The sequence below is a fragment of the Nematostella vectensis genome, chromosome 12 (assembly GCF_932526225.1).
Source record: "Nematostella vectensis chromosome 12, jaNemVect1.1, whole genome shotgun sequence".
Lineage (NCBI taxonomy): Eukaryota > Metazoa > Cnidaria > Anthozoa > Actiniaria > Edwardsiidae > Nematostella > Nematostella vectensis.
In genome coordinates this window covers 14362912-14375567 of record NC_064045.1, presented here as the reverse complement: position 1 = coordinate 14375567, position 12656 = coordinate 14362912, and the positions used below count along the sequence as shown (strand labels likewise).

At 38.7% G+C, this 12656-nt stretch overlaps 1 protein-coding gene across 2 annotated transcripts; it reads left to right on the top strand.

Annotated features, from left to right (window-relative positions):
* The first annotated feature begins 1821 nt into the window (after positions 1 to 1821).
* LOC116603621 (dapdiamide synthesis protein DdaC) lies at positions 1822 to 11972 on the top strand. Of its 2 annotated transcripts, none has more exons than XM_032365141.2 (5): positions 1822 to 1967; positions 4598 to 4814; positions 8423 to 8785; positions 9884 to 10090; positions 10966 to 11972. In XM_032365141.2, exons 2-5 carry the CDS (start codon positions 4599 to 4601, stop codon positions 11374 to 11376), a joined length of 1197 nt encoding a protein of 398 aa, XP_032221032.1. In that variant the 5' UTR covers positions 1822 to 1967; position 4598; the 3' UTR covers positions 11377 to 11972. The 2 variants fall into 2 exon arrangements, with proteins under 2 accessions (XP_032221032.1, XP_048575896.1); XM_048719939.1 differs by having other exon boundaries at positions 8423 to 8827.
* The last annotated feature ends 684 nt before the right edge of the window (positions 11973 to 12656 follow it).

The following is a 12656-nucleotide window of genomic DNA, read 5'->3' as shown; positions in this document are numbered from 1 at the left end:
CTAAATATATTAATGCGTTTGGAAATAAAGCCCAAGATACAAATACATTTATTAGATGAGAGGTAGATTTCCTCTCTTTTGCTAGATTCATTTGTGAAAGCGATTGCACGCATTTCGTAATTTGACCTTTTGTAGAGAAAGATAGTCTCATGTTCACAGCTCCGCTTAGCAGCGAGCACGTTAAAGCATCGAAATTTACCCGACGAAAATGCTGTTGGACTTGTTCTGAATAAACTGTTATGCCTAAATACTGTTTCAACTCGAATTAAAAGGTATCTGGTAAGTACCCCCCCCCCCCCGGATTTGAATAAGGAACTGAGCGAATAAGAAAACAGACGAAAAAGGAACTGCGAATAAGGAACTAACTTCACTCTGGTTGAAGTTTAACTGAGGCAAACCGGCTATGCCATGCTGACGAGTCCTAATAAGGACGAAACAGCTGTCCATGGTTGCCGAACTGCACGGGTAATAGACTGTGCTAGCGTCCCGTCTTGGCCCGACTGGTGCCAATGTGTGTATGCTAGTGTGCTTCTAAAGTTCACAGTTATTTCGTTATTTGTACGCGGTCACGTAAGGGTATGTATGGCGCGCGGCTTTCTCTTCTTTAGTCCCGCACGTACTGTACGCACGTGGTATCTTTTGTACTCAGGATCAACAATAGCAATCTGAAATATGCCGAAATTGTAGGCGATGTAAAGATATTTTATATGCTCAAATTTAGAAAGAAAAAAACCGTATCACTTGTAAGCTATCACCCTAAATTGTTTGGTGGGAACATTTGGGAAATAAAGTGTTTTTAGATTTTCCTTTGTCATTGCCATTGGGGGTAGTTTTATGGTAGTTTTACGTGTGTTTTTTTTGTACCCATAGTACTGTACTGAATATTCTAACGGTTTGAGGTAAAGTATTAGATCAAATATTTTAACGGTTTGAGGTAAAGTATTAGATCAACATCCTATACCCCTTACCCCCGTCCCTCACAAACACGCGGAGCAGAAAACCAGTTTGTTGCGGTGTTTGTCTCATCAAGTAGAAGAGTCAAGGGGAAACTGTATCTGTAAGTCACGAGATAGTGGAAAACACTGAAAAATCAAAGCATGTAACTGAACCATCGCGAAGGCCGATAATATGATAGCGAGTACAAGCGGGCTTCTCGTGGTTTCGCTTGGTCTTAGCGAAACCACGAGAAGCCCGCTTGAATTCGCTTAGACCTCTTGAGACGGCTCGAAATTCGGCTGCATTGATGCTAGACCCTAAAAGGTCTACGATCGCGGTCTATTTTGGCTAATTATTATCGTATCGCGTACCGTCAGACCGAAGCATAAGGTTAGGGTTACCCTTCCTTTTGTACGCATAGTACTGTACTGAATATTCTAACGGTTTGAGGTAAAGTATTAGATCAAATTCCTAAGCCGCTTACCCCCACCTCTCCTTCAAACACAAACAAACACGGAGCAGAAAACCAGTTTGTTGCGGTGTTTGTCTCATCAAGTAGAAGAGTCAAGGGGAAACTGTATCTGTAAGTCACGAGATAGTGGAAAACACTGAAAAATCAAAGCATGTAACCGAACCATCGCGTAGGCCGACAATATCATGATAGCGAATTCAAGCGGGCTTCTCGTGGTTTCGCTAAGACCTCTTGAGACGGCTCGAAATTCGGCTGCATTGATGCTGGACCCTATAAGGTCTACGATCGCGGTCTATTTTTGGCTACTTTATATCGTATCCCGTACCGTCAGACCGAAGCAGAAGGTTATATAGGGTTACTTCTCAACCGGTTTGACTGAGTTGGGACTGGTCTGACGGGCGAAAACGGGCTAGACCAGTTTATGGCGCAGCACGAACCTATAACAAAGGCTCGCGTAGCCACATCTCATATAATCTTCTAGAGCTTCTGGCGGTCGTTGTAGACTTAAAACTACAAACAAACAAAAAATATCTTATTTTACAATTGTAAAAATTTGAAGGTAGGTTGAAACATCGGGATGTGATATACCGCTTTGTAAGGAATGAAACTTTCTCAGTAGTTTGTTGTTATGTCATCGATAGAATTGTGGAGTCTTCAGGCACACGGCTCTAGGTTCACTGCTCCGCATAGATAGCGCTTGCTTTTAGTATGATCTTGATTGAAATCTTAGGCTTGGCGTTCTTATAAAAAAAAGAGTGTTATCTTGGTAAAGATTTTCGAAGAAAATTACATCCCTCGGAGTGCACAGAAAGCCGAAACTGTTACATTACATCTTTACTGAATGACGCCATGTCAAACAAGACCAATACCATCAGTTTAATTAATTCCGTCGTATCCGCCGCCGTTTGCCCGCGTGACGCATGTCGTGTGACGCATGTTTTCGTGAACACGTAAACCAAGCGTAAGTATATGGTATGTGATAGACAAAACAAGCCGTCTGATAGCATTTACCTATCGAGAGCTCTAAAGCGGGGATAACTAGTACCCAGCGGCTATATCCCAGCCCGACAGTCGGGGAAATGTCCTCAATCGACAAAATGCCCGACAGTTTTCAATTTATTCAAATAACCCAGTAAATGCCGACCTAGTGTAAGATCAAAGTATTGTATATTTCTTGAGAAAGGGCAAGCGAATATGAATTGAGTTTTGTTGTCGGTATCAAATGTTCTCTGTCGTCTATGTACACTATATTATCGTAATTTGAGTCGCACTTTTCTACAACATGCTGCTAAATGTCGGCAGTCCTCAATTTACGAAATATCACGGTAAATGGTAGACCAGTGAGTTCAAAGTATTGTTTATTTGTGGAGAAAGGGCAAGCGAATCTGAATTGAACTTTGTTGTCGGAATTGAAGTATACACTATAAAATAATTTGTTACAACTATCGGGAAAGGTCTTCAATGGACTAAATTCCCGACAGTTTTCAATTTATTAAAAAAAAAAAAAAAAAAACTTAAAAAGCCAGTATTGTCAGCCTAATAAAATATCCTATATTTGTTTAGCAGGGGCAAACGATTCTGAATTGAGCTTTGTTGTCGAAATTACAACGGTGATCCTAGATACTAAAATTTCTGGATCTTAGATACTAATCAGAAACTAGTCAGATACTAAACAGAAACTAATAGCAGGGGGGTAATTGTTGATAACAAAAAATATTAAAAATAACCTAGTTTCTGCATAGAATTAGAGAGTACGGCTGGAAATACGTCAACATATTTATTTACGTTTACTTAACAGCGATTTTCCCGCTATTTAGCGGGTCTAGGCTAAATCTCTATTTCCGTCATCACTAGCGTGAAAAATTAAAAAAGCGATCCTACAAAAACACATAGTTTAATACAACTGGATAAAAAGTACGGGGAGCGAATTTGGATTTGTTCGTATTAATAGCAGCTGGGTAGGAACATTTTTCTCTTTCTTTCTTTTTTTGTTTTTGTTTTTTGTTTATTTGTTTGAACAGATAAGAAACTGTTTCAAAAAATTATGCAGATCTCAAAAGGAAAAAAAAAAAAACCCTGTCTTTCGGATGATTTGATGTTTTCCCGGTCAATTCGAGCCTAGTTTATATTTAACTCTTCATAATTGTTGCGATGTAGCGTAGTTGATGTAGCTAGCGTGACTTCCAAGCGGATGATCCAATCAAGCGTAACTTCAACTTGGGTGGTCTTCAACGTCGACAACATTCATTATGTCGGCGCCAAAAAGGGAACAAAAGTAAACGTTTGCTGTTTAAAAAATTAGCAATAACTTAGCGCTAAATCGGTATAGAAACGTTCCAGAATTATATATTATAGCTATTCCCTTGTGTATTGCATAGAAATTTGCAAGCGCCTAAGCCTGAAACCAGACAAAATATTCTAATCAGAAATTAGTCTAGGATCCACACAAATTAATGAATTTGCTTTAATAATTTAAAAAAACAATAATTATAACGCCTTTCTATCGATTCTAGCTGATTTTACTCGGTAAATAGCTATTTTTAATATTTTTTTTTTATGAAGTATCCCCCCTGACCGTTTTTAATTTCCGGTTAGTATCTAATTAGAATCTGAGGGATTAGTATCTAGGATCACCGCGGTGTCGAAATTGAATGTTATTTTCGTGCTTGTATACACCATAAAATCGTTATTTCAATGACACTTGAATTTTATCTGCTTCAATAACCCACGGTCGGGAAAGGTGGTTATGGTGTATACAAGCAATTCAAACATTCAATTCCGACAAAAAAAAGCTCATTTCAGATTCGCTTGGCCTTTCTAAACAAATACTGTATAGAATACCTTGATCTCAACGGAATATCGACAATTTACTAGGCGGTATTTTAAAGAAATTGAAAACTGTCTGGCATATAGCCACTGCATAACTATTTTTATTAGCGCGATATTAATCACATCACATAGTGTTTTATCATCTTTTCTACTTTTCAAAACTAGGAGAGGAAAAATCCGGTATATACTCGAACAGCCTGTCACCGGGCTACAACCTATCACTAGAGAGACGGCATATTTTTACGGACGGACTTGAATTAATGGGTGGTTCGAAAACCCGTCTACTGTGGAATCTCGAACCTCAAAAGAACCATAACGGTGCGACTCTTACACGCCTTTTAATATAGGCCTTTTTTACAGGATGTTTGCTACTCGATCTGCAGTTGTCTTTAAAGCATGGAGTCCAGGCTCAGTGCTCTCAAAACGGGTACCCTGTGCTCTAGCCGCCCGCCTGTTTGGGTCTGAGTACCCCATGGTCGATAAGGACTTTGATATGTTTAGAGCTCTATCGCCCAAACAAATATCTCCAAAGACGGACTACATGATTGCAGGGCGCCAGTTCTTACCCGGCTCAAAGGTCGGTATCTTATATTGGCTATACAATACACCAAAAACTCTGCAGAGTCAAATAACAGTTTTTTGGTGTATTGTATTTATTCTTCTGGTTCACGATCACGACAATTTGGGCTTTTTGTATTTATTTGGCAATAGATACATCTATTTATACATTTATTACAAATACGGTTGCAAAGAGAGAACTTATGTGCTTCAACCCGAAGTGCACCACCGATATCATGTACATAAGCCAAAACCATAACAAAAATCAGGGGCAGTAAGGGTTATTTTCGTGATCCGTGAACGGCCTTTTTTGTTTATCGTGAATCGTGAAAAGGACAAATTGAAAACCATGATCTCTGAATGCTACCTTTGCCGTGATTCGTGAATGGCGAAATTTGATCAGCGTGAATCGTGATCTATGCTCATTAAACATCGTAAATCGTGATCTATTCTATTTAAAAATCGTGATTTCCGAGTAAAGATTGATCCTTGTCGTCAACGTGAAAAAGGATTTCCAATTTTTAAAACTCGTGAAAAAGGATTTCCAATTTTTAAAACTCGTGAAAAAGGATTTCCAATTTTTTAAACTCGTGAAAAAGGATTTCCAATTTTTAAAACTCGTGAAAAAGGATTTCCAATTTTTAAAACTCGTGAAAAAGGATTTCCAATTTTTAAAACTCGTGAAAAAGGATTTCCAATTTTTAAAACTCGTGAAAAAGGATTTCCAATTTTTAAAACTCGTGAAAAAGGATTTCCAATTTTTAAAACTCGTGAAAAAGGATTTCCAATTTTTAAAACTCGTGAAAAAGGATTTCCAATTTTTTAAACTCGTGAAAAAAGATTTCCAATTTTTAAAACTCGTGAAAAAGGATTTCCAATTTTTAAAACTCGTGAAAAAGGATTTCCAATTTTTAAAACTCGTGAAAAAGGATTTCCAATTTTTAAAACTCGTGAAAAAGGATTTCCAATTTTTAAAACTCGTGAAAAAGGATTTCCAATTTTTTAAACTCGTGAAAAAGGATTTCCAATTTTTTAAACTCGTGAAAAAGGATTTCCAATTTTTAAAACTCGTGAAAAAGGATTTCCAATTTTTTAAACTCGTGAAAAAGGATTTCCAATTTTTAAAACTCGTGAAAAAGGATTTCCAATTTTTAAAACTCGTGAAAAAGGATTTCCAATTTTTAAAACTCGTGAAAAAGGATTTCCAATTTTTTAAACTCGTGAAAAAGGATTTCCAATTTTTAAAACTCGTGAAAAAGGATTTCCAATTTTTTAAACTCGTGAAAAAGGATTTCCAATTTTTAAAACTCGTGAAAAAGGATTTCCAATTTTTAAAACTCGTGAAAAAGGATTTCCAATTTTTAAAACTCGTGAAAAAGGATTTCCAATTTTTAAAACTCGTGAAAAAGGATTTCCAATTTTTAAAACTCGTGAAAAAGGATTTCCAATTTTTAAAACTCGTGAAAAAGGATTTCCAATTTTTAAAACTCGTGAAAAAGGATTTCCAATTTTTAAAACTCGTGAAAAAGGATTTCCAATTTTTAAAACTCGTGAAAAAGGATTTCCAATTTTTAAAACTCGTGAAAAAGGATTTCCAATTTTTAAAACTCGTGAAAAAGGATTTCCAATTTTTAAAACTCGTGAAAAAGGATTTCCAATTTTTAAAACTCGTGAAAAAGGATTTCCAATTTTTAAAACTCGTGAAAAAGGATTTCCAATTTTTAAAACTCGTGAAAAAGGATTTCCAATTTTTAAAACTCGTGAAAAAGGATTTCCAATTTTTAAAACTCGTGAAAAAGGATTTCCAATTTTTAAAACTCGTGAAAAAGGATTTCCAATTTTTAAAACTCGTGAAAAAGGATTTCCAATTTTTAAAACTCGTGAAAAAGGATTTCCAATTTTTAAAACTCGTGAAAAAGGATTTCCAATTTTTAAAACTCGTGAAAAAGGATTTCCAATTTTTAAAACTCGTGAAAAAGGATTTCCAATTTTTAAAACTCGTGAAAAAGGATTTCCAATTTTTAAAACTCGTGAAAAAGGATTTCCAATTTTTAAAACTTGTGAAAAAGGATTTCCAATTTTTAAAACTCGTGAAAAAGGATTTCCAATTTTTAAAACTCGTGAAAAAGGATTTCCAATTTTTAAAACTCGTGAAAAAGGATTTCCAATTTTTAAAACTCGTGAAAAAGGATTTCCAATTTTTTAAACTCGTGAAAAAGGATTTCCAATTTTTAAAACTCGTGAAAAAGGATTTCCAATTTTTAAAACTCGTGAAAAAGGATTTCCAATTTTTAAAACTCGTGAAAAAGGATTTCCAATTTTTAAAACTCGTGAAAAAGGATTTCCAATTTTTAAAACTCGTGAAAAAGGATTTCCAATTTTTAAAACTCGTGAAAAAGGATTTCCAATTTTTAAAACTCGTGAAAAAGGATTTCCAATTTTCAAAACTCGTGAAAAAGGATTTCCAATTTTTAAAACTCGTGAAAAAGGATTTCCAATTTTTAAAACTCGTGAAAAAGGATTTCCAATTTTTAAAACTCGTGAAAAAGGATTTCCAATTTTTAAAACTCGTGAAAAAGGATTTCCAATTTTTAAAACTCGTGAAAAAAGATTTCCAATTTTTACATTTCGTGAAAAAGGATTTCCAATTTTTAAAACTCGTGAAAAAGGATTTCCAATTTTTAAAACTCGTGAAAAAGGATTTCCAATTTTTAAAACTCGTGAAAAAGGATTTCCAATTTTTAAAACTCGTGAAAAAGGATTTCCAATTTTTAAAACTCGTGAAAAAGGATTTCCAATTTTTAAAACTCGTGAAAAAGGATTTCCAATTTTTAAAACTCGTGAAAAAGGATTTCCAATTTTTAAAACTCGTGAAAAAGGATTTCCAATTTTTAAAACTCGTGAAAAAGGATTTCCAATTTTTAAAACTCGTGAAAAAGGATTTCCAATTTTTAAAACTCGTGAAAAAGGATTTCCAATTTTTAAAACTCGTGAAAAAGGATTTCCAATTTTTTAAACTCGTGAAAAAGGATTTCCAATTTTTAAAACTCGTGAAAAAGGATTTCCAATTTTTAAAACTCTGTGAATCGTGCACGGACTCCCCTTTACCCCTGAAAAAAAATGAAAGAAAAAATCCAGATTTGCATGTCTATGAGCCTCTTTATATTCCCATAGTTTTCTACAGAACCACAGGTGTTACGATGGGTCGGTGCCAGGACAAGTTTCGGGAAGTTAGCCAATCGAGATCATATCACCACGACTTGGATTTAGCTAATCGAGATCATATCACCACGACTTGGATTTAGCCAAACAGAATGCGAGCAATCCTATACCAAGACCCTTCAAAGCTCGGTTGTTTCTAAAATCTGAGGCTCACAGAAATATCTTTGCTACGGCTGATTAGCAAGTGAATTCAAATATTTTGTTTTGGCTTAACGCGAATGAAAGAAAAAAAATATTTCCGCCCATCAGAATTTGTGTAGTCTCCTACACAGCGCTGTGTGACTCCGACCGCTGGGGGCTGCGAAGGAGACTAGAATTTGTGTAGTTCGGTATCGAAACAGCAATCATTCCTTCTTCATAAATTATGTTTTTTCATCAATTTACTTTTCTCTTTGTTCTCCCCAGGGACCAGGATTCCCTAAGCTTCTTCGTAAGCCGCGAGAGGGTTTTCCGTTCGCAGTCCAAGCTTACCCAGACCCGTCCTTTTCTATCGAGCAGTGGGCGAGCCAATCCCGACAATTTATCGACGAAAACCTGCCTCGTTACGGCGCCATCTTGTTACGCGGTCTCCCCCTGAGGGAGTCGTCTGATGTGAGCGATTTTGCTTTATCTCTTGGTTATGAGGCCATGAAGTATCCGGGGGGAGGCGCTGCGGACCGGAGCCTCCATGACGCCGCAGCTTCGGTGTACACAGCCAGTAATGAGCCGCCCGAATTTACAATCGAACTTCACCATGAGCTGGGCTATCTACCGACATACCCACGAAAGGTAACCATACGTCCACGAAAGGTACCGACATACCTACGAAAGGTAAACCTATACTACAAAATGTACCGACGCACCCACAAAAGGTACCGACGCACCCACGAAAGCTACCGACATACCCACGAAAGCCACCGACATACCCACGAAAGCTACCGACGCATCCACGCATACAGTACAGTAATTGACATTCTCGCGAAAGGTACCGACACACCCACGAAGGGTACCGACATACCCATGAAACGTACCAACATACCCACGAAAGGTACCGACATACCCACGAAACGTACCGACGCACCCACGTAAGGTACCGACATACCGACGAAACGTACCGACATACCCACGAAAGGTACCGACATACCCACGAAACGTACCGACTCACCCACGAAAGGTACCGGCATACCAACGAAAGCTACCGAAACACCCATGAAAGATACCGACACACCCACGAAAGGTACCGACGCACCCAAGCATACAGTACAGCAATTGACATTCTCGCGAAAGGCAACGACACACCCACGAAAGGTACCGACACACCCACGAAAGGTACCGACGCACCCACGAAAGGTACCGACGCACCCACGAAAGGTACCGACACACCCACGAAAGGTACCGACATACACACGAAAGGCTATACACTTTATTTCGACAAGTAAAAATACCAGTAAGTAATGTGCATAAATATATGTATACAATAACATGTTACAGTGTAACATATTTGTCGTGCGAGGGGCTGTCCGACAACGAAAGAGCGCTGCGCAAAAGAGGATGGCAGATTGTTCACAGCCACCACTCCAGTAGCATAAGGATTTTTTATGGTATTTGGTGTGTGACCTTGGTATGGTCAGCCTTTTTTGTCTCTTTTAAGAAATATCAGCTTTGAAAAGGTGTGAAAAGGCCTTGCAAATAACGGGGAGCCAACCCATTAGTATTATCAATTTTTCTCTTGGCTTGTCTGTCCCAGCTAAGCGTCATCGAGGAGGGAGGGGGAGGGTGTGCTCGTTCCCAGCCATTATGGAAAAATAAATAAATAGATAAAAATAAATACAAAATTTGATTTTGTCACACACAACTTACATTTTCATTATCATGTTTTTCGTTTAGCTGGTGTTTTTCTGCGTGCAAGAGCCGGCCGAAGGGTGTGGTGGATTGACGGTTATCAGTGATAATAAGGAATTCACATCCCGACTCGACCCACAACTCATCCAAAAACTAAAGGAAAAGCACATCCGCTACATTCATAAGCTCCCGGATGAGAGCGTGACCAACTACGTATCCTGGCAACAGACACTCAAGACAAAGGACAAGAAGGTGTGGAGGGTAGAGATGGCGAGTGCAGGGGGATGATGGCAGAAGGAGGAAGGGGAAGTGTATGGATATGGGCAGTCAATATAAAGGACAAAAAGTGAGGAGGGTGATGGCGAGTGCAGGGAGATGATGGTAAAAGGAGGAAGGGGGAGTGTATGGATATGGACAGTCAAGATAAAGGACAAAAAGTGAGGAGGGTGATGGCGAGTGCAGGGAGATGATGGCAGAAGGAGGAAGGGGGAGTGTATGGATATGGACAGTCAAGATAAAGGACAAAAAGTGAGGAGGGCGACGGCGAGTGCAGGGAGATGATGGCAGAAGGAGGAAGGGGGAGTGTATGGATATGGACAGTCAAGACAAAGGACAAAAAGTGAGGAGGGTGATGGCGAGTGCAGGGAGATGATGGAAGAAGGAGGAAGGGGGAGTGTATGGATATGGAAAGTCAAGACAAAGGACAAAAAGTGAGGAGGGTGACGGCGAGTGCAGGGAGATGATGGCAGAAGGAGGACGGGGGAGTGTATGGATATGGACAGTCAAGACAAAGGACAAAAAGTGAGGAAGGTGATGTCGAGGGAAGGGAGATGATAGTAAAAGGAGGATGGTGCTGGGTGTATGGACAGTCAAAGAATGGACAAGAAAGCGTGGAGCATTTAGCAGGCGGCGGGTAAATAGATGGCAGGCGTTGGTTTGTAAGACTTGGATGTGAATGTTTTTCTTTATGTATTGTATGTTGATGCCAAGATATGTAAAACTATACAGGAGATAACATGGTCATTTGAGGAGACTTTATCCAGATGTTGATATTGACTTAATTTGTGTGTACATCATTAATAGCGCTACCCGCTACCTTTAAATAATAAGACATTTTCAATCGACAGGAAGCAGAAGAGTTTCTGACGCGAGGCGGCTACGAGTACTGCTGGCACAAGTCACGTGACACGCTGACGTTCTGGAACACGCTCCCCGCCTTCATTCCTCACCCTGAAACCGGAGAAAGCATTTGGTTTAACTCAGTCCACATCAGCCACATCTCCGGCCTCCTGGAGTCCCCCATGTTCCCCGGTTACGACAAGATGCATACAGTGTACGTCTGGAATGCACAGTATGGAGACGGAAGTGACATTGAACCAGAAGTCATCCAGCACATCCGGGCATGCTACTGGCAGAGCACTGTGGGATTTCAGTGGAAGACATCTGATGTGTTGGTTGTGGACAACATGGCGGTGCAGCATGGGAGACTTAGTTTCCAAGGTGACAGAAAGATTCTGGCTTTCCTATTGGCTAATTAGTTACGTTACTTGCGTGACATTACTTTTGTCGTCACGCCTCGTCTCACTGTGGCGTGACCAAGTGTTGTCTCGTTGTTGTTATGACATAACAACATAAACACCGACGTACGGAGTAGCCTAAAAAACGAAGAGACATCGACAAATATTATAATTTTATAATACATATATATATATATATATATATATATATTTATATATATATACATTTTTTATTAACATAGTTCGCAGAGTGTAATTTCTTACACTACGTATCGTAAGAGACACAACAAAGATAAGAATTTTAAAATTGGCATTTTTATTAACGTATTTTGCGAATTAGAATTACTTACAATACGTATGAGTGCTGATAATGATATATAGACTACACGAGTAGAATGTACTCTCAGAAGTAATGCAATCGAAATTCAGGGAAGCTTTTTCAATATCATTTATAAATATTCATAGAAAAGCTAATCCAAGACAGGTGATATTTTTATTGTAAATATTTTTTTTTCAGAAAAGTCTTTAACTTCAATAAAATGTAAAATAATAAGTAACAAAAGAATAACGTCTAAATGTAGAAATGGATCCTCATAAAAAAGCGCGGGCATTTTAAAGCCTTTGATAATTTTGTACTCCTTCGCAGCCTTTCTGATTAGGAAAGGGATAAAACGTACCTCACATCTCACCCTTTCCCTCTCCCATTCCCTTTCGTGGCCTCTCCCTTTCATCCCCTTGCCTTGCCTCCCCCATCCCCTTTCGTGGCCTCTCCCTTTCATCCCCTTGTGTGGCCTCTCCCTTTCATCCTCTTTCGTGGCCTCTCCCTTTCATCCTCTTTCGTGGCCTCTCCCTTTCATCCTCTTTCGTGGCATCTTCCTTTCATCCTCTTTCGTGGCCTCTCCTTTCCATCCCCTTTCCTTGTCTCTCCCTTTCTTTGCTTCTTCCTTCCATCCCCTTGCCTCTCCCATACCCTTTGGTGGCCTCTCCCTTTGGGGACGACTACAAGGAATTTGGGTTTAGTTTTCCTGGAAGTCAAAGTTTTTCAGACTCGCAGCCACTTATTTAGATATAGAGGGAATATAAAATGGCAGATTCGATTTAAAGGTGAGCCTCGATGCAACCCTGAAAATGCAAAGAGGAACAAACAATATGTAGAAGTTTTGCCGTAAGTAGAATTTGCCCGAATTTATTGCAAATCATAGCAGCGAAATATATACTTTCTATGTGTTCGGCATATATTCTCCTCGACTTCTCGCTTTATGGTTATTCACCTAGAGTTATAATTACAGGTTATAGTACTT

Coding starts and splice junctions, on each gene's coding strand:
- LOC116603621 (XM_048719939.1), top strand. CDS start 4,599: ATGTTTGCTACTCGATCTGCAGTTGTCTTTAAAGCATGGAGTCCAGGC. Junction 4,815..8,422: donor AGTTCTTACCCGGCTCAAAG/GTCGGTATCTTA, acceptor TGTTCTCCCCAG/GGACCAGGATTCCCTAAGCT. Junction 8,828..9,883: donor TACCGACATACCTACGAAAG/GTAAACCTATAC, acceptor TTTTTCGTTTAG/CTGGTGTTTTTCTGCGTGCA.